Source organism: Mustela putorius, unplaced genomic scaffold, assembly GCF_011764305.1.
Source record: "Mustela putorius furo isolate JIRA1106 unplaced genomic scaffold, ASM1176430v1.1 tig00003859_pilon_pilon_pilon, whole genome shotgun sequence".
Lineage (NCBI taxonomy): Eukaryota > Metazoa > Chordata > Mammalia > Carnivora > Mustelidae > Mustela > Mustela putorius.
The window spans coordinates 50332-72389 of record NW_025422011.1 but is presented as its reverse complement, the minus strand read 5'-3'; the positions used below and the strand labels follow the sequence as shown (position 1 = coordinate 72389).

Here is a 22058-nt window from a genome sequence, read left to right as displayed (position 1 = left end):
TTCTCTTTCTCTCATGCTCCATATACAATCCATAAGAAAATCCTGTTTGAGACTTCAAAATGTATCTAGAATCCAACCAATTCATACACCCCCAACCACTGCAACTACTCAGGTCTTGCCCACCCTCTGTATTTACCTGTATTATTGCCAGAGCCTCCTAATGAATGTTCCTGCTTACACCTTTCCTCTTCACAATCTATTTTCCACATAGCAGCCAGGGTATTCCTACTGAAACTAAAACTCAAGTCAGAACATGACACGTCTCTACTTAAAACCTCCCAAAGGCTTTCCACCTCCCTTGGAGTAAAAGACAAAGGCTTTACAATTGCCTAAAGGCCCTACACGTATCGCCTGCTCATCTCCCTAACTCAGAAATGAGACTGTCAGAGAACAGGCACTCAATACGTAGTTGCTGAAGAAGTGATATTTAAGCATGCCATGATTTATTCAATATTTTGCACCTGAGGTTCAAAACCAATGAAACAGCAGAGCAAACAAACAACAACAACAAATAAAATAGGGGCGTCTGGGTGGCTCAGTTGTTAAACATCTGCCTGTGGTTTGGGTCAGGATCCTAGGATTGAATCCCGCGACCCAGCGGGAAGCCTGCTTCTCCCTCTCTCACTCCCCCTGCTTGTGTTCCCTCTCTCAGTCAAATAAATAAATATAACCTTAAAAAAAAAAAAAGAACTTATCTGGTTTTTCTCTGAAATGAAATTTGTTACCTGGATTCAATGTCAGACAGAGAGATGTCGCTCCAGCTTCCTTCTAAATCCATATCTTGTCCAAGTTCATTGAATTTCTTATGGATCTCCTGTTGTAAGAGCTCTTTAAGCTCTGCCAAACACTGCATGAACTGTGGAAGTGGAAAAAAGAACATTTTTTATTATCCATTGATTTATTTATCAAATATTTACTAAGTATATGCTGAAAGGCACTTTATTTATTGCTGGGGACATAAAGATGAGTGGGCTGTCACCCCTATTAATAAGGACATGTTAACATAAATTTCATGAGCGGTAGCAAGTGTTTCTAAGGCAGAACATCAGTGAACACTGCTTTAGGCACTTTTCCCTGGCTATAGGCAATAATAAGCTTCTTAAATAATGCAAAGGTCTAACTTATCTTATTCTTTTGAATAGCAAAAAAGGAAAGATTAGAATGGGGTCATTCAGACTTTGGCCCACGCCAGATGTGATTTCACAGGCCATGCGGTGGTCGCATTCTCTTTTAGATATGTTTTCTTAAACAGTTGCACCCAGAGCAGTCTGTGTAAGTGTCCCCAGGGTCATCTGAGAGGGGGCATGAGAGGGAAGTTAGATCGAGCCCATGAGCACAAACTCCCTTCTAAGTAGCTGAGCAATAAAGGGAACTAAGAGTACCCTCCTGCCTCCGCTGGAGAAACATGGCCGGATGAAACCCACACAGGAGTCAGGACTGGGGCGGCTGAGGACACATGTGGTTGATGGGAAGAAGTAAGAAGACGAAAAAACCGAGGACACAAAAAATGGAGGAGGGAAGGAATGAGGCATGACATTAGGGAGGCCACAGAGTGGGGGCTGGCAGGTGCGCAAAGGGCAGGGTTGGTTTTGGAGAAGAGAAAGGACTCCTCGCTTTTCCGAGAAGCAAGGTGAGAGAGAAGTGTGTTGATGGATAGTCGGCAAGAAGGCTCCTACCTTCTGGGTGAGTTATGAAGTCTTGCCATTGGTGGAGGGTGTGCGGGCTGGGGGCTTTCTTACTTTCATTGATAATAAAAACTTCAGAATGATAGTAAGAGGAAAATAAAGACCACCTATAATCTCACTGGGCTGACCTCGGACCCATATAAAACTGATCACAGTAGCATCACCACAGTTTTTGAAAGCCCATTTTTACCTTGGTTCGGTCAGGATCACAGAAATCCAGAAGGGTGTCACAAACATGGTAACCTAGAGACTTTAGATCCTCAGTGGTAAAGTGAGTATCTCTTTTATTGCCTGAAAAAAAAATCATAAACATTTCTTATCAAATCTGAATGAGCAAATGCAGTCTAATTTATGAACACCTCCTTTGATTCTCGAATATTGTGCTTCTGGACAAGGTCTTTCTCCCTGTAGTTCTGGCTTGGTTCAGAAGAATCTTTGACAATGAAGAAAAGTTTGGCTAAAGTTACTGAAGTTCTACTCCGTGGTAGGCGCTGTGCCAACAGCTTTATGCAGATTAGCTCATTGGGTAGGACCTATAAGGCAGGTACTACTATTATTGCCAGGTTTAAAAAAAAAAAAAAAAGAGGTTCACAGAGTTAAGTGACTTAGCCAGATCCCAAGTGGAGCTGAAAGTCAAACCTGGAGCTGCCTGACTCCAGGTCCTGAGCAGACACTATGCTATGCTGCCCCGTCAAGGGTAACATTTCGCCCTCATATTTAGGTTGATCAAATTCGGCAGTTAGGAAAACCCTCAAGGTCGGTCACTTTTCCAGTGTTCGAAGGGATTTCATGCCCTCTGTGCTTTGCTTGGCTTCCCCTTACCAGGCTGACTTATGACATACAAGAGAGCTTACCCAGGGTGGACCCCCCAAAGGTGGACTCCATGGTGTAGCTGTTGAGGATGCCCATGCGCCACATCACGACTCGGCCCGTGCCTTCCTTGCACTTCTGCACCTTAAAGTTACAACTCTGAAAAGAGAACTAAAGAGAAACCCAAATCCACCGCTATACATAAACTAGCAAACACAAGATGCCTTAGAGTCATTGACAGGATACGAGAATGGTTTCCCGGGGATTTGTATATTATTTCTTAAAGTATGTTCCGTAAAATAGCAATTCTATGGGATGTTAACAGGTATTACAGAGGAGAAAATTTCTACAGTCATGTTGCTCAGGAGGAGGAAGGACTAATAAAATTACACAGACTTCCTGTGCAGGACTTCTCAGAGCATTTAGTATGCTATTGTAGACTGTGAGTCTCCAAAGCGGAGAAGGTAGATTCTGTTTCTCACTGCCTGTGACCTTTTCTTCCCCTCCCCACCTTTCCTGATGACATTTTGCAGGACTAGGGTGCCTTGAACTCCTGTTTGGGAATGCTAGCTTACTTTGACATTCAAGACACTAGCTGACTTTTCTAAGGCTTACTTTCTATCTCTCCCCAACTAGAGCCCTTGGCTCCGGTTGGGTTTATCCTCTATCTGTGATTCAGGTATGCCTCACCCCTATAATCTCTGCCTGGAATTCTTACTCCCTCTCACATAATATTCTTGGTTCAGAGTCCAATATCCCCCACTGTCTTTCATGACCACCCCAACCCTCTTTCTTTACTTGGAGTTTGTAACATACACTTGGCAGCCATCCGAACCTATCTTATCCTGCTGAAAATGCTTTACAGTTGGAAGTTCCCTCATCAACTAGGGTTTTAAAGTAGTGCACCCAGGAATCCAGTGGTTCTATTAGGAGCAGAGGGAGAGGGAGAGAATCTCAAAGCAGATTCCCTGCTGAGTGTGAAGTTCACGTGGGGCTTGATCTCACAACCCTGAGATCATGACGTGAGCCCAAATCAAGAGGCAGATACTACAGTGACTGAGCCACCCAGGCGCCCCTACACAGAGTGATTCTTAAAGCCACACCTTTCTAAATTCTTGAAGTCCCAACAGACACATAAAAAGATCCTCAATATCACTCATCATCAGGGAAATACAAATCAAAACCACAATGAGATATCACCTTACACCCATCAGAACAGTTAGAGTCAAAGACAAGAAGAAAGGATGTCTTTCTTGGTGAGGAAGTGGAGGAACAGGAAACCTCATGCAGTGTTGGTGGGAATGCAGACTGGTGCAGCCACTGTGAAAAGCAGTATGGAGGTTCCTCAAAAAATTAAAAAGAGAGTCACCATATGATCCAGTACTTCCACTATTGGGTATTTACTCAATGACAACAAAACACTAATTCAAAAAGATATGTGCACCCATATGTTGATTGCAGCATTACTTATTATAGCCAAGATGTGGAAGCAACCCAAGTGCCCATTAATGATGAGTGGAGAAAGCTGTGGTATAGATCTACAATGGAATACAACTCAGCCATGAAAATGAATGAGATCTTGACATTTGCAACAACATGGGTGGACCTAGAGGGTATAATGCTATGTGAAATAGAGAAAGACAAGTACCATATGATTTCACTGGTATGTGGAATTTAAGAAACAAAACAAAACAAAGGAAAAAAGAGACAAAAAAGTAGAGTCTTCAGTTCAGAGAACAAACTGGTGGTTACCAGAGGGGAGGTGGGTTGGGGAACGGGTGAAATAGATCAAGGGGAAAAGGGTACACTTATCATGATGAGCAGTGAATAATGTGTAGAACTGTTGAATCATTGTATTGTAAAAACAAAAAAACAGAGTAAATTCTTGAGTTCCAGGTTGTTGGGATTTATCTAAAATAATGAAAAGAAAAGTAAAGTGGCATACAGGATGCAGTGAGTTCTCATCTTCCTTAGTCAATGGATGGGAAATTACCTTATGTGCTTACCTTATCTGGTGCATTTTTGCTTAGCATTAAAGGAAAGACACGCTCGTGAAGCCAGTATTTGCGATCGTTGTTATTACAGCCATACAAGAAGATATTATTCTTGCGGCTGTGGCCATGGAAATCACAATACAAGAGAACCTCCCTTTCTTCCAGAAGTCTATTGAGGGGGGCAAACAAAGGACTTAGTAGACATCCAAATACATGACAATCATCAAGGATCTACGTTTGTCTTGCTACTGTCCTTCTAAAGAAAATGTCAACCCCTTCAAAGGACCTATCTCCATTCTGGCCCACTGCTATACACATGCTACCAGCACTCCTTGCCCCTGACGGTCAGAGGGACTTGGGATGGGAACACATTGCTGTGGAAGGGGGTGGTGGATAAGTTGTGTAAGCTGATAATGAAGTGGAGGAAATCTAGGGGCAGACCTGGTAAAAGAGAGGCAGAAGTAGGGGCGCCTGGGTGGCTCAGTCGTTAAGCGTCTGTCTTCGGCTCAGGTCATGATCCCAGGGTCCTGGGATCAAGGCCCGCATCGGGCTCCCTGCTTGGCAGGAAGCCTGCTTCTCTCTCTCCCATCCCCCCGCTTGTATTCCCTCTCTTGATGTCTCTCTCTGTCAAATAAATAAATAAGATCTTAAAAAAAAAAAAAAAAAAGAGGGACAGAAGGAGAGAGGTGTAAGTGCCCAGATGAAGAAAAGAAACAAAGAAAGCCTGGGTCCCTGACTTTCCAGCACCAGTTCCTGTAAGGCTCAGCTCCTCTGTCTCCTCCTCACCCAGACACCTGGCTCAATCTTCCAAACATGGTCACCTTCTCCATGATGACGAGGACAGTAATGCCACGCACTCACAGCCACGAGGGCACTGTGCTAGACAGATGACACGGACCCTCCCATTTCATCCTCACAGCTAACCACCCAAGGCAGGGGAGCTGAGCCCTACTCTACAGATGGGAAAACTGAAGCGCAGAGAAGTACGATGGCTTCCAAGTCACAGAACAAGCCCGTAGCAGCACCAGGTCTCGAATCCAGGCCTGTCGGACCTCCAAGCACATGCTCTTAGCCATTTTGCCTGCAGGCCCCACACGACTCCCCACCCCCACACAGATACGGTTATGAGGTGTGTGCGCTCACATATCCTTCTGTGCTGTGGTTCCATTTCCGGTAAGGTGGGTGCCATTCCGTCATAGCCTTCAACGCTTTCGCAGAAGCTTGGAAAATATTAACTGATTTACTCACTATTCTTTCCTTATGAGAGGCAATATAAGAGGTAATAAAGAACTCAGACTCTGGAATCTGAGAGCCTGTATTCAAGTATCTACTCTGTCACTTTTTAACTCTGTGACCTTGGGCAAGTTGCTTAACCTTTTGTGGACTTAATTTCCTCACCATTTACATACGGGGGATACTGACTGTGCCTGCGTCAGAGAGTTAATGTGAAGACTCCATGGGTCCTGTGTGTAAAGCACTGAGAGTATCACCTGTCCCCTCTACACAAATACTGCCTGATTGTGAGGTGCTTGTATTATTACTACACAGGCCTCATGACGAAGGCCTATGAACTTCTCTGACTTCTGAACTCTCTATTCCATTGTTTCACTAATAAGAGAAATGCCTCTAGCTGAAATGTTGCATGTTCAGTTTCAGCCCAAAGGTAAAACAGGACTTGGGGTGCCTGGATGGCTCAGTCAGTTAAGCATCTGCCTTCAGCTCAGGTCATGATTCCAGGGTCCTGGGATAGAGCCCCATGTCGGGCTCCCTGTTCTGCGGGGAGTCAGCTTCTCCCTCTGCCCCTCTTGCTGCTCCTATTCTCCTCTCTCTCTCAAATAAATAAATGTAATCTTTGAAAAGAAAGATAAAACAGGACTTAAAGGTTTGGAACTGAGCACACCTATATGACTGCAAACAGAACAGTAAAGACAGTCTCCGAAGCCACGCCCGAGTCCTACATAAGAAGAGCCCAGCACCCATCAGAGGGTGCTCACAGCATTCAGAGGAAGATCAACAGATCGAGGGGCTCACCTTTTGATCATGTTCCTGGTGTACCAGATGCAAGGGAAGGACTCCTTCAGAATGGTTTTATAATGCCTGTTTAAGTCCCTTCCTGCCAGCGAACACCGGTAATTCCCCACAATCACTCCGTCTGGATTTAGCATAGGAACCACTTTGAAGATAAAGATATCTCTGAGGAGCTGGGCATCTGGGGAGTTGCTAAGGATGAAGTCCAAAAAGCCCTTCATGATCCACGAGCCATTACTTTCTCCAGGGTGGACTCGGGCACTCAAGACCACAGCTTTCTTTGCAGCTGCCTCTTGTGGGGTCCGGGATGGGTTGGTGATGGTGAGCAGGTAGACGGTATTTCCTGCGAGGCTCCTGCATAACGTTCGGAGTTTGCAGAACTGAGACTGGACAGGGTTATTCACCACAGACAGCAGGTAGCACTGCAAGTCAGTGTACGTATATGGGTAGAAGTGAGCAAAGAAGCAAGTGTCCTGGTCATGTGGAAACTGGATGGTCCACGTAAGACAGTAAAAGGGCTGCTGCCCATCTTCCGTGTTGTTCTTGAAGTACCTGATTTCCTTTCCTTCTCTCCTCCAGCCAATGTTGTGGGTGTCGGCATCCAGCTGGGAGTACATGAGTGGCTTCATCCCTATAGTATAAAGGCTCTTGGGTTTTAGCAAGTTGACAATGGTGAAGCGGTAGGTCACATCTTTTCTAGTGTTTTGAACCCGAAAATAAAACCACTGAGTGTGTTTGTTTGTGTAGAGGTCAGTTCGCAAGGTGAGTTCATACTCATAGGTATCTCTGTAATGGAGAAAATTGAAGACTGTCTCCGTCACCTCACATCCCTCCCCCCTGAAAAAGCAAATCCAAAAAAGTGTTGTTTCCCCCTGGCAAAAACAGATCTTATTACAACAGGAAAGACTGCTATATCAAGCCTTAATTTTCTAATTTACATGGTCCCCCTACTCATACTATAGGGCTGGCAGAAATTTAGGTAAAGGAAGTTTGCTTGGGGGTGTTGCTTGGGTGGCTCAGTTGGATAAGCATCTGTATGGGTTCAGGTCATGATCTCGGGGTCCTGGGATCGAGCCCTGTGTTGGGCTCCTTCCTTGGCGGGAGCCTGCCTCTCCCTCTGCTTGTGCTCTCTCGCTGTCTCTCTCTCTCTGACAAATAAATAAAACAACTAAGCCACCCAGGCATCCCTAAATAAAATCTTTTAAAAAAAGAAAAAAAGGGGGCGCCTGGGTGGCTCAGTGGGTTAAAGCCGCTGCCTTCGGCTCAGGTCATGATCTCAGGGTCCTGGGATCGAGCCCCACATCAGGCTCTCTGCTCTGCAGGGAGCCTGCTTCCCTCTCCCTCTCTCTGCCTGCCTCTCTGCCTACTTGTGATCTCTGTCTGTCAAATAAATAAAAATCTTAAAAAAAAAAAAAAAAAATGAATAATATGAACTACTAAAAATAAGGAGATAAATCTGTGGTACTATCATAGGAAAATAAATAAAATTTATTAAGTGGCAAAAAGCAACTTGTAAAACAGTACATATATCATCATGCTATTTTTAAAAATACATAATTTCTGGGGTGCCTTGGTGGCTTAGTCATTTAAGCGTCTGTCTTTGGCTCAGGTCATGATCCCAGTGTCCTGGGATGGAGCCTTGCATTGGGCTCCCTACTCAGCAGGGAGTCTGCTTCTCCCTCTCCCTCTGCTACTCTACCTGCTTGTTCTCTCTCTCTCTCTCTTTCTTTCTCTGTCAAATGAATAAATAAAATCTTATTTTAAAAAATTTTTCAATTTTTATTTTTTTAAGATTTTATTTATTTATTTGATTTTATTTACTTATTTGATAGACAGTAGGCAGAGAGGCAGGCAGAGGGGGTGGGGGGGGGGAAGCAGGCTGAGCAGAGAGCCCAATGTGGGGCTCGATCCCAGGACCCTGGGATCATGACCTGAGCCAAAGGCAGAGGCTTTAACGCACTGAGCTCCCAGGTGCCCCAATAAATAAAATCTTAAAAAAAAATCATTTCTGTATATTATACATAACAGAAAGAGGGGGGAAATTATTGCATATATACTCAACTGTTAACAGCTGGTGTATCTGGGGAGGTATGATTATAGGACTTCATTTTTTTAATATTATGCATGTTTATTAACACAAAACTTTTTTTTTTATTTTTTTAAAAGATTTTATTTATTTATTTGACAGACAGAGATCACAAGGAGGCAGAGAGGCAGACAGAGAGAGAGGGGGAAGCAGACAACCCGCTGAGCAGAGAGCACAATGCAGAACTCGATCCCAGGACCCCGAGATCATGACCTGAGCCGAAGGCAGCGGCTTAACCCACTGAGCCACCCCGCTGCCCCAACACAAAACATTTTTAAAGGGTTTTATTTATTTAAGTAATTGCTACCCAGGTAGTTACTTAATTACTACAGTTAAGTAATTACTACCCACAAAGTGGGGCTCGAACTCATGACCCTGAGATCAAGAGTCACATGCTCTACTGAGCCATCCAGGTGCCCCTATTAATACAAATTTTAAATGAGCACCAATTTCTTACATAAGCAGAACAAACAATGTAGGTAAATTTTTGCTCTGGGGGAAAATGAGCCACAATTATTCCATTCTTCTTCATCCTCATGACCATTTCTTACCACCTCTCTCTTTTTCAAAAACACTACGGACTCCTTATATGACTCCTGAAGACATGGCTCAGTCCCTCCAGTTATTGCCCCCTTGAGAAATTCCCATTACTCACACTCTGACGGCTTTTTGCAGATTCCCGCTCTCAAACCTTGACTCAAACAGGAGAGTATTATCCTCGGGTCCCTGCAATGTGACGGCAAGATCCCTGATAATCCCTCGCTTGCCTCCCACTCTGGCACTGGTGAAATAGGAACCTTCAGTGGGCACTGTGGATGAGACAGACATATTCAGGGCAGGTTCCACTTAGAACCCATTCATCCAGCCAATATTTACTGAGTTCTTCTGTGTGTTCGATGCCATTCTATGTTAACAATAATGAATATTCAGATTTCCGTGCTTGCTGAGATTTTAAATTTTAAACTTTGGATTTCTTTGAAGACCTTTAAAGTGGTGTATGGCTGCACGGCCTGTGCCCTTGGCATCTCATCAGATACTGTTTGTACCCATTTTAGCCCTAATTTAAAAGCATGTTTTCTTTTTCCCTTTTTTTTTTTTTAAGATTTTATTTATTCATTTGACAGAGAGAGATCACAAGTAGGCAGAGAGGCAGGCAGAGAGAGAGAGGAGGAAGCAGGCTTGAGAGCCGGATGCAGGGCTTGATCCCAGGACCCCGAGATCATGACCTGAGCCGAAGGCAGCGGCTTAACCCATTGAGCCACCCAGGCGCCCCTAAAAGCATGTTTTCAAACAAATGATATTACACATAGAGTGTCTAAAAACATATACATTCTTAAACCTAAAAAAAGGTACCTATTTATTAGTTTAAAAAAGGTAAAGGATGGGTGCCTGGGTGGCTCAGTTGTTAAGCGTCTGTTTTCAGCTCAGGTCATGATCCCAGGGTCTTGGGATCAAGTCCCACATTAGGCTCCTTGCTCAGTGGAAAGGATGCTTCTCCCTCTCCCACTCCCCTTGTTGTGTTCCCTCTCTTGCTGTCTCTCTCTGTCAAATAAACAAATAAAATATTTTTTAAAAAAAATAAATAAATAATTTAAAAAGGTAAAGGAAAAAACAAAAAAGAGAAAATAAAGTATACTCCATATAATTTTTTGGTATATCCTTCCGGACTTAAATATAAAAAAAAAAAAAAATTAGACGTTTGAGAATTGGCATATGTAAATTAACTTAAGAGGGGAACAAAAATATCATAGTAATTAGAGAAAAGAAAAGGTTACAATTGAAATTTTATCTTTAAAGTGATGCTAAAACAAACAAAATATAAAATTTATTTTATTTACAAAATTTAGATTATAATCATCTCTTTCTATCCTTTTGGTGGGGGTTGCAACTTTAAAAAATATTTTATTTATTCATTTGGGAGGGTGGAAGACAGAATGTGCTTTGGGAGGGGCAGAGAGAGAGAGAGAGAATCTTTAAGCAGACTCCCTGCTGAGTGCAGAACCCCAGGTGGGCCTCAATCCCATGATCCCGAGATCACAACCCGAGCGGAAACCAAGGGTCAGATGCTCAACTGACTGAGCCACCCAAATGCCCTTGTAATTTGTTTTTAAAGATATTATTTTAAGTAATCTCTACACCCAACATGGGGCTTGAACTTACAACCCCATGATCAAGAATCATATGCTCCACTGATGAGCCAGCCCAGTGGCCCTGGACTGCAATTTTTCAAAAAAATTCAGTGAGACTGCCATATGACGTCTTTGAATTTTACAGTTACTTTTGCAGAACTATTTTAAGGCTTCATAGTTTTCCCAAGGACTTTGTACCACAATAGTCTTATCATTGCGTCTGGAAGAACCTATTTTGTCATCTTTTGTTGATTTTCTCCTTGTTGACAAGAAATTTCTAGATTCTCATTTGTCAGTGGCTTTGCAAGTGATTCAAGTAATTCTTCAACATTCATCAATTTCATAAAATCTTACATGTCCTGTAAGGATAATTTCATTTTGCAAATGATTTTTACTGTACTTGCATTATATATGTCAGATATTAATATTATCCACCAATCAGGTAGTGACTGATAATAACAAAGATGCTGACCATGGGGCAGGACAGGTGCAAGCATTAAATAGTAATATGCATGGGGCCTTATTTTATTAATCATTTCATTAGCAAATATATTCATATTATGATGACTTTTGGTTGACAGGCAACTCTATCACTGTAGAGACTCAGGTAATAACCATTTAGATAATAAATGAGAGCAAAGGAGAAAGTAAACATACAAAGAAGTGCATAATAGAGGAAAGCAAACACAGAGGAGGCAGGAGCAGAAGAGACCCCAAGAGTACACATAACTGGGGCACCTGGATGGCTCAGTGGGTTAAGCGTCTGACTTTGGCTCAGGTCACAATCTTGGGGTCCTGGGATTGAGTGCCATGTTAGCCTTCACACTCAGAAGCTAGTCTGCTTGTCCCTCTGTCCCTCCCCCTGCTCGTGCTCTCTCCCTCTTTCTCAAATAAATAAATAAAATCTTTTAAAAAATTTAGAGCACACATACCCGGTTAAAAGCTGGGGACCCAAATGGTCCAGTCTCTTCCTAGAACCACAGAGTATAAAGCAGCAACCAGATACAATTAATATGGGAGTTTTAACATTCTTTTGAGTTTCTCAGGCAACAATAAAGATGATCTACTATTACCACAGTAATATTTCTCAAAAAACCAAACTTGTTTCTTTTCTCTAATATTTTATAGCATGTAAACTGACAAACTCCCAAATTCTCCCTGGAGTCCCATCTTCTTGGTTTTCTGTTTCTTCAATCCTCCAACAGTGGGTTCAACTCTTCCTGATGAATACAACAGACAAGACCAGGACCACTGCCACAACTGTGTATTAACAGGACAGTAAGAGGGGTGCCTGGGTGGCTCAGTGGGTTAAAGCCTCTGCCCTCTGCTCAGGTTGTCATCCCAGGGTCCTGGGATCGAGCCCGGCATTAGGCTCTCTTCTCAGCAGGAAGCCTGCTTCCTCCTCTCTCTCTCTGCCTCCTTGTCTACTTGTGATCTCTGCCTGTCAAATAAATAAATAAAATCTTTAAAAAAAAAAAAAAGCAGGACTATAAGAATAACTCACAAAAGCTGCCCTTTCAGGAGAATGAGCTTTCAGCCCTATGGTTTCCTCCTGTACAGAAATGTCTCTGAATAGAACAAATGAAGCAATGTGGATTCATGGTCTTCTGGTTTATTGACAATGACTACAAGCAGGTCAGCAAGAGGTAAAACAGACTTTTATTTATTTATTTTTTAAGATTTTATTTATTTATTTTACAGACAGAGATCACAAGTAGGCAGAGAGGCAGAGAGGCAGGCAGAGAGAGAGGAAGGGAAGCAGGCTCCCTGCTGAGCAGAGAGCCCGATGCGGGACTCGATCACAGGACCCTGAGATCATGACCTGAGCTAAAGGCAGCAGCTTAACCCACTGAGCCACCCAGGAGCCCTAAAACAGACTTTTAATACCCAAGACTTTCTTGAGGTGGCAGGAGAAATACATTATCCACTATTTATAACTTAAATCTACCCACTTAAGATATTACATTTAGTTTAAAGTCTCTCCAAAACCTCCTTAGACACACCAGAAGGTGGAGTTAGATAAAGCCTCCCCTGATTTCATTGACTTGATACACTTTATTTCTAACTCAACTTGGTACATATTCTTCCTCCAATAAAATTGATTTCCTTTCTGATCATTACTTACGTAGCAGAGGTTGATTTTCAAATTGTGAGAATACTTTTGCTTTCTATTTTTTTGAACACAGCATTTCCCAACCTCAGAGAACCCTTAAGAAGTTCTGATTAGGGGTGCCTGGGTGGCACAGTCAGTTAGGTGTCCGACTCTTGTTTCAGCTCAGGTCATGATCTCAGCATCACAAGATCAAGCCCCATGTTGAGCTCCATGCACAGCACAGAGTCTGCTTGAGATTTTCTCTCCCTCTCCCTCTGTCCCTCTTGCTCATGCTTTGAGCTCTTGGTCTCTGTCTCTCAAATAAATAAATCTCAAAAAAAGAAGTTCTAAGTAGCTCTTGTGCTTTTGTGTGCAATAAGTATCAGATGATTTTTAGTGATGACAAAGGATGCCCTTATTTTTTTTTTAAGATTTTATTTATTTGTCAGAGAGAGAGCACAAAGCAGGAGGAGGGACAGGCAGAGGGAGAAGCAGGCTCCCTGCTGAGCAAGGAGCCTGTTGCTCAATCCCAGTACTCAATCCCATGACCCTGGGATCATGACCTGAGCCGAAGGCAGACGTTTAACTGACTGAGCCACCCAGGTACCCCAAAGGATGACCTTATTGGCAGCTTCTTTATCTTGCCATGTCCCCTCCCTATTACTAACTTGGCATCTTGACCTTATTAATTCAAAGCTGCTTCCTCTTCCTTGGGAAGGTTCCTATTACATTTCCAGGTTCATTATTCTTGAACATTGTATCTCCTTTTTTTTTTTTTTTAAGCAAATTTTTATACCATATGCCCATAGGGAGCTTGAACTCATGACCCCGAGATCAAAAGTCCTATCTTTCAGCATGCTCTAATGATTGAACCAACCTGGCACCTTATCTCCTTTCTGTCTTAAATGTTATTACCACCAGCTCCATATCCTACCCATCACTTGTTAGTCTTTATTTTTATTATAGCTATTTTAGTGAGTGTGAAATTGATCCATCATTTCCATAAATACCCTTTTCAAGCAGAAGAATTCTCTTCTATTCCTAGTTTTCTGAATGTTCTTACGCTTTTTCTGCATTAGTTGACATGACTGTGTGTTTCTTCCCTTCGTTCTATTAACGTGGTGTATCGCATTGATTTTCTTAGCTTGAACCACCCTTGCATTCCTGGTACAAATCCCCTTTGGTCATGTTATATAACCCTTTTAATAAGCTGTTGGATTTCGTTTGCTAGTATTTGTGTTTCTTTAAGATTTTATTTATTCATCTGAGACAGAGAGACACAGAGAGAAAAAAAGCAAGCACGAGCAGGGGGAGAGGCTGAGGGAGAGGGAGAAGCAGACGCCCCACTGAGAAGGGAGCCCAACAAGAGTCTCGATCCCAGGACCTGCAGACCATGACCTGAGCCAAAGGCAGACGCCTCACCATCTGAGCCACCAAGGTGCCCCTGTTTGCTAGTATTTGGTTGAGGATTTTTTGTATTTATATTGTAAGGAATATAGTTTTCCTGGGATGTCTAACTAAATACTAGCTTCATAAACAGTTGGAAATATTTCCTCCAGCTACTATTTTCAGAGTAGTATTATTACTACTACAGATCAGTACTATTTCATCTTTAAATGTTTGATATAATTCAAACAAGCCCTGTCCCCAACTGGCCAAGGAATTTCTTTGCAGGAAGATTTAAAAAAATTTTTTTAAATTAATTTATTTATTTTAGAGAAAGAGAAAACTCATGAACAAGTGAGGGGAGGGGCAGAGGGAGAGGATCTCAAGCAAAGTCCCCACTGAGTGTGGAGCCTGAGACAGGGCTTGATCACATGACCCACGAGACCATGTCCTGAGCAGAATCCAAAGAGCCAGACACTAGCTAGCTGAGCCACCCAGGCACCCTTTTGCAGGAAGACTTTTTTTTTTCAAGGTTTTTTTTTTGTTTCGTTTTGTTTTTTAGGACACAGAGATAGAGAGTATGAGTAGGCAGAGCAGCAAGCAGAGGGAGAGGGAGAAGCAGGCTCTCCACTGAGCAGGGAGCGCCGATGTGGGGCTTGATCCCAGGACCCCAGGATCATGACCTGAGCCAAAGGCATCCACCCAACCAACCAAACCACCCAGGTGCCCCTGCAGGAAGATTTTTAATTACTAATTCACAACTTCTTTGTTTTAGTCTATTCAGACTTTTAAAGTTTCTTCTGGAGGGGTTGCCTGGGTGGCTCAGTGGTTTAAGCCTCTGCTTTAAGTTCAGGCTGTGATTTCAGGGTCCTGGGATCGAGCCCTGATTCAGGCTCTCTGCTTGGCAGGGAGCCTGCTTCCCACCCTGCCTGCCTCTCTGCTTACTTGTGATCTTTGTCAAGTAAATAAATAAAATCTTTAAAAAAAAAAGTTTCTCCCTGAGTCAGGTGTGGTAATTTGTATTTTTCTAACAGCTTTTCCCCTTCTTCTATGTTGTTTAATTTGTTGGCATTAAGTTGTACCTTGTAATTATTTTGATTTTTATAGATTTGATGTTTCTGTCCCCTCTCAATCCTGATCTTGGTAATTTGTATCTCCTCTTCCTTTTTTATGGTTGGTCTAGCTAAAGTTTTGTCAATTTTGTGGATGTTTCCAAAGAACCAACTTTTGGTTTGATTTTCCAGATTATTTTTCTGTTTTCCATTTTCCCTGATTCCCATCCTTATCTTTTTTATATTCTTTCCTCTGGTTGCTTTGGACTTAGTTTGTGCTTATTTTTCTAATTTATTAATATGAAAGCTTAGGTAATTGATTTGAGATCTTTCTTCCTTTCAAATATAGGCATTTAAAGCTATACGTTTACCTTGTAGTGCTTAGCTGCATCCTTTAAAATTTTGATATGTCATTTTATTTTCACTCAGTTTAAAACATTTTTAAATTCCCCTTATGATTTCTTTATCCCATGGGTTACTTAGAAACGTGCTGTTCAATTTCCAAATATTTGTCCATTTCCCAGATTTCATTCTATTGTTGATTTTTAAAAAAATTTTTATTATTTATTTTTATTTACTTGACAGAGATCACAAGGAGGCAGAGAGGCAGGCAGAGAGAGAGGAGGAAGCAGGCTCCCTGCCAAGCAGAGAGCCTGATGCAGGGCTCAATCCCAGCACCCTGAGATCATGACCCGAGCGAAGACAGAGGCTTTAACCTACTGAGCCACCCAGGCGCCCCCTGTTGTTGATTTTTAAAAATTTTTAATTTTAAGTAGGTTCCAAGCCCAGCATGGAATCACAACATGGGGCTCAAACCCATGATCCTGAGATCAAGACCCGAGCTGAGACCAAGAGTAGGACGCTCAACCGACTGAGCCACCAAGGCGCCCAATGTTGTTGATTTCTAATTCAATTTTATTGGGGTCAAAGAATATATTTTGTATGATTTCAATTTTTTAAAGTATATTAAGACTTGCTTTACCACCTAGCATATAATGTATCCTGGGGAATTGTACCAGGTGTCTTTGAAAAGAATGTATATTTTGCTATTGCTGTTCTACAAATTTTTTAAAAAGATGTGGATTCTACTTGTAAGAAGCCTACAAATTAATGGAAATTAATTAACCACATAGGAAATGATAGTCATATGCACATACTACAAAGTAAAGTACACACAAAGATGGAGAAAAGAAGAGCAAGTTCCCCGAATATCCAATATCTGAATTTTAGGAAGGGGAATGAAACAGAAGAAGCTCTAAAATGGGCTTGGAACTTTTTTTTTTTTTTTTTAAGATTTTATTTATTTATTTATTTGACACAGAGAGAGAGAGATCACAAGTAGGCACAGAGGCAGGCAGAGAGAGAGGGGGAAGCAGGCTCCCTGCTGAGCAGAGAGCCCGAAGCAGGGCTCGATCCCAAGATCCTGAGATCATGACCTGAGCGGAAGGCAGAGGTTTAACCCACTGAGCCACCCATGTGCCCCTCTTTTTTTTTTTTTTTTGAAGATTTTATTTATTTATTTGACAGAGAAACACACAGTGAGAGAGGGAACGCAGGCAGAGGGAGTGAGAGAGGGAGAAGCAGGCTTCCAGCTGAGCAGGGAGCCTGATTCAGGGCTGGATCCCAGTACTCTGGGATCATGACCTGAGCCAAAGGCAGATGCTTAACAACTGAGCCACCCAGGTTCCCTGGGCTTAGAACTCTTAAGACATAATACCATCATTTTAAAAAAACAACCGAAATTTTAAAGCTGACTGGCTATGAATATCAGGGTTCCTATTTAGGTTGGTCTGGAAAGACTGTTTATTTATCACTAAACTAAAGGTTTTTAAAAAATCACTGTTATTACAGAAAACATGTTTATTATAATTCTGTCATGATTAATCACTGACTGTTCAGTGTAAATAACAATACCTGAATCTAATTGATAGACAACTGTGCCTTTTTCTTCTCCTACAATTTCTGGTAATTTTTCATTTCCTGTAGGTTGATAGAAATATTCTGGTTGAGGTGGAACCCACTCTGAAAGAAAACATTAAAAAGCACAAAATAAGAAATAATATAAAAGGATCTTTATCCAAAAGTAATATACAATTATAATAATTATTATTCAAGCGACTAGTTTGGTTGAATCAAACCAAATCCCACACTAAGTTTCCAATTTGTTTGTAAATTTATGTTTTGCTTCTTTCCATATGGACTATGAGGTGATTTTTAACAAAAAGCATATACAACAGAAGTATAAACTTTAAATGGAAGACTTAAAAATAAGCCAGAAATGTCGATATAGTTGACCTATAACAACTCTCTAAAATTTGGCCCTGAGCTACTTTTTATTTATTTTTATTTTTTATTTTTTTAAGATTGTATTTTTAAGTAATCCCTACACCCATCGTGGGCCTTGAACTCACAATCCCAAGTTCAAGAGATCAAGAGTTGTTTGCTCCACTGATGGAGCCAGCCAGGTGTGCTGAGCTTCTTTTTATTTATTTATTTTTATTTATTTATTTATTTTTTATAAAGATTTTATTTATTTATTTGACAGAGAGAGAGATCACAAGTAGGCAGAGAGGCAGGCAGAGAGAGAGAGGAGGAAGCAGGCTCCCTGCTGAGCAGAGAGCCCGATGGGGGGCTTGATCCCAGGACTCTGAGATCATGACCTGAGCCAAAGGCAGAGGCTTAACCCACTAAGCCACCCAGGCGCCCCGTTAAACTTGATCAAAAAATCATTAAAATAAATAAATTCAGTAAAGTTGCAAGATATAAAATCAATACACAAACATATGTTGCATGTTTATACACTAGTAATGAACTATCAGAAAGATAGTTAACATAAGATAAAGAAACAATCTCATTACAATTTTATCAAAAGAATAAAATTTCCAGGAATAAATTTAACTAAGGAGGTGAAAAAGTTGTATATTGAAAACTGTAAGATGTTAATGAAAGCAATTAAAGAAAACACAAATAAGCGAAAAGATATTCATGGATTGGAAGAATTAATATTTTTTAAATGTCCAGTGGCATTTTCATAGAAATAGAATAGTCCTAAAATTTCTATGGAACCATAAAGACTCTGAATAGCCAAAAAAATCTTGAGAGAAGAACAAAGCCGGAGACTTCAAGCTCCCTGATTTTTTTTTCATTTTTTAAAAAAAGGATTTTATTTATTTATTTGTCAGAGAAGAGAACACAAGTGGGGGGAGTGGCAGGCAGAGAAGCAGGCTCCCTGCTGAGAGGGGAGCCTGACTCGGGGCTCATCCTAGGACTCTGGGATTGTGACCTGAGCCAAAGGCAGACACTTAAGCAATGGAACCATCCAGGCACCCCTGATTTTTTTTTCACCATGGGGATTGAACTCAGACCCTGAGATTAAATAAAAAACTAAATGGAAAAAAAAAATCTATAAAAAAATTACACATACACACAAAATAACAAGTGTTATTTACACTTACCAATAACAAGTGTTAGCAAGGATATGGAGAAAAGGGAACCCTTGTATTGGTGGAAATTAGGTTAGTGCTGCCACTATGGGAAAATAGTATGGAGGTTCCTCAAAAAATCAAAAATTGAACTACCATATGACCCAGCAATTCTATTTGTGGGTATTGATCTGAAGAAAATAGAAATATTAACTCAAAAAGGTAAGTGTACCCCCACTGCAGCATCCTTTACAATAGCAAAGATATGGAAATAACATAAGTGTTCATCAATGAATGAATGGATAAGGAAATTGTGGTATAAATATACAATGGAATATTATTCATCTATAAAAAAGAATGAAATCTTGTCATTTCTAACAATAAGGACAGACCTTGAGGACATTATGGTAAGTGAAATAAGACAGAGAAAGGCAAATATTGTATGATTTCTCTTACACACTGGATTCAAAAAATAAACAACAAAACAAAACAAACAAACAAAAAGCTCATTGGTGGTTGCCAGAGGTGGATAGGAGAAATGGGTGAATTGTTTTTGTTTCTTCAGTTCAAGATTTATTTATTTATTATTTCAGGGGGAGGAGCAGAGGAAGAGAGAGAATCTCAGATTCCCGCTGAGCAGAAAGCCTGATGTGGGCATCAACCCCATGACCCTGAGATAATAACCTGAGCTAAAATCAAGAGTTAGATGCTCAGCTACCACTTAGGCACCCCTGTTTTTTGAGTTTAAACAAACTTGAATTTAAAAAAAAATAACTAGCTCAAGGTCATTCAGTTAGTAGGTAGATCTGGGCCCAGAATCTCACTGGAATTACTCCAAAATCTGTCCTTAAATTTTTTTTTTAACTGCTTCTAATGTTATCTTCTGATTGGAAAAAAAAAAAAAAAGAACAAATAATAAAGGCATAGCTCAGTAATAAAACAATGCTAAATTCTTATCTATAAGGTGATAGGGAGTGATGAGGCTGTCAATTTGGTTGAAACCTTAGGGTGCTTGTTATTAAATTTCCTTGAAATTAAAAAAATAAGTGTATTTTTATATTTTATTTTTTTTATAAGTGTATTTTTAAATGATCTTTCTAAAAGATCTAGTGCTAGGGTGTCTGGCTGGCTCCATCAGTACAGAATGCAACTCTTGATCTTGGGGTGGTGAGTTCAAGTCCCATGTTGAAAACAGAGCTTACTTAAAAAAAAAAAAATCTCGTGCATTTGTGGATTACCTCTGCAATAATGTGATTATTAAATTCCAGTTTCCCACTTTTCCCCCTCTCTTGGAACTGAGTCTAAAATCCTCACAGGAATTTTCTTTGCCTATTTTATATAGGAATAGCAAAATCCCACTGTTCGTCCAGATCAACTTGGACTTTAATTCAAAAATTGTCCAGGGTAGGGACAAATGCTCTTAGGACTTCTCAGTTATCGTACCAACTCAAAATGCCATCCCTCCCCCAGATTTTCAAACACCTAAAGAGCAGTTCTGTGCCCAGTTAAGATGTTGAGCACATCCCTATATTTTGAGCGTTAGCTCTTGTCTTTCATGCTCAGTGCTCCCTGGTTGCCCAGACATGCCAGGCTCTTCTTCCATGTCCTCTAACTGGAATATTTTCTCTCAGTTGGATCACTTATAACTTACCAGATCTCAACTTACATGTCAACTCCTCAGAAACCCTCCCTAATCTTCCAGGCTCAGGTTAAGTGTTCCTAGAGGGACCAAACTCTAGGCAATGCCCTGGGTATATCTTCAGCATCCCTACCAGTACGTGAACTCTGGGTGTCTCCATCTTGTTCATCATCATTCTGTAACACGAGTGCTGCATTTACCATACAGCAGAGGCTTAATAAATATATACTGAATGAATAAGCGTAAGAGGGAAGTGTGAAAGTAAGAAACATCCAGTTGTTTATATAGCAGTCTAAAACAGAGACACAGTGCTTGATAGGCACAAGTGTTCTAGCCATTAGAAAAGTCTCCACTTTTCAATGGAACCCTTAGAAGTGCCTCATATAATGAATGCTTAAGATTGTACCTGCACCACCAATAGCTCAGAGATATAACCAGCAATCTCACAAAAATAGTCTCCACCATTCCATTAAAAAAAACTCCCAACAAACTCGAAATACAATTAAAAACAATAACCACTATGTTCTAGTACAAATAGTATTCATCAATTATACCAAGGCTGGTAAAAATACAACTCATAAAACTCAACCAGCCATATTAATACTGAGACAGGAATACTAGAAAACAGATTTAAGTATTGATGTATTTTGGCCTCTAGAAAGATATCTTCCCATTCCAATAACCTCAGAAGCATCTGAGTTTACACAGTAGTGTAACTTTTTACTTTGATCAGTATGTATCAGTTTCTCAGGACTTAATCATTTCAGGACTGTACCACTGACTGGGTGGCACAGTCGGATAAGCGTCTGCCTTCAGCTTGGGTCATGATCGTGGGGTTCTGGGATGGAGGCCCATAGCAGGCTCTCTGCTCAGCGGGGAGCCTGCTTCTCCCTCTCCCTTTGCCTACCTCTCCCCTGCTTGTGTTCTCTCTCTGTCAAGTAAATAAATAAAATCTTTGTTTTAAAAAAAACAATGTCTGTCAGAACAGCAGTACCACGACACATAAGTCACATTACCGATATGACAAAGGCTTTCCTTGATGACCTCACATTCTATTGGCCACCTTGGAGCCTGCAGTGGCCCGCTGCTGGAGAAGAAGGCAAAGAGATCTCGTGGTTCTCGAAGACATGGCTTTACTTCTCCAAACTCATCATGGAGAAGCTGTCTGCTCTTAAGTGGTGAACCAAGCATGAGGGAATCTGCAAGGGGAAAGGGAATGAGTGAGTGGCTTTCTTTTCCTCTCTGAGGACTTGGCTGCTCAACCGTGATGACTAACTTGAAGCACTGTATTAGAGTATGAGCACAGGGGCACAATCCTAGACACGTGTCTCTTTTAAAGAGAAGATTCAGTCTAGGATTACAGCATCAAAATTATAAAAAGTTACATTAACATTCTGTGTAGTCTATTAAATATTTAAATGTAAAGCTCAAAGAAAATTTTTTGCATTTTTTTTTCCTTAAGATTTTATTTAGGGGAGCCTGGGTGGCTCAGTGGGTTAAAGCCTCTGCCTTCAGCTCAGGTCATGATCCCAGGGTCCTGGGATCGAGCCCCATATTGGGCTCTCAGCTCAGTGAGGAGCCTGCTTCCTTTCCTCTCTCTCTGCCTGCCTCTCGGCCTACTTGTGATTTCTGTCTGTCAAATGAATAAATAAAATCTTTTAAAAAAATAGATTTTATTTATTTATTTGACAGAGAGAGAGAGAGAGCACAATCAGGGAGAGGGACAGAAGGAGAG

At 41.1% G+C, this 22058-nt stretch overlaps 1 protein-coding gene across 8 annotated transcripts in view; it reads right to left on the bottom strand.

Annotated features, from left to right (window-relative positions):
• Positions 1 to 22058, bottom strand: part of AGBL2 (AGBL carboxypeptidase 2) — a 41624-nt gene that overhangs the window by 11669 nt on the left and 7897 nt on the right. For 6 of the 8 annotated variants that reach the window (XM_013061780.2, XM_004763034.3, XM_004763035.3 and 3 more), the window contains 8 exons: positions 21340 to 21522; positions 17177 to 17284; positions 9259 to 9412; positions 6521 to 7303; positions 4502 to 4658; positions 2540 to 2666; positions 1876 to 1976; positions 726 to 856 (listed from right to left, as the gene is read on the bottom strand). In XM_013061780.2, the coding sequence (XP_012917234.1) occupies positions 726 to 856; positions 1876 to 1976; positions 2540 to 2666; positions 4502 to 4658; positions 6521 to 7303; positions 9259 to 9412; positions 17177 to 17284; positions 21340 to 21522 (1744 nt within the window). Of the gene's footprint in view, positions 1 to 136; positions 235 to 725; positions 857 to 1875; positions 1977 to 2539; positions 2667 to 4501; positions 4659 to 6520; positions 7304 to 9258; positions 9413 to 17176; positions 17285 to 21339; positions 21523 to 22058 lie in introns of all 8 variants that reach the window. The other 2 variants (XM_004763036.3, XM_045065885.1) reach the window with 2 other exon arrangements.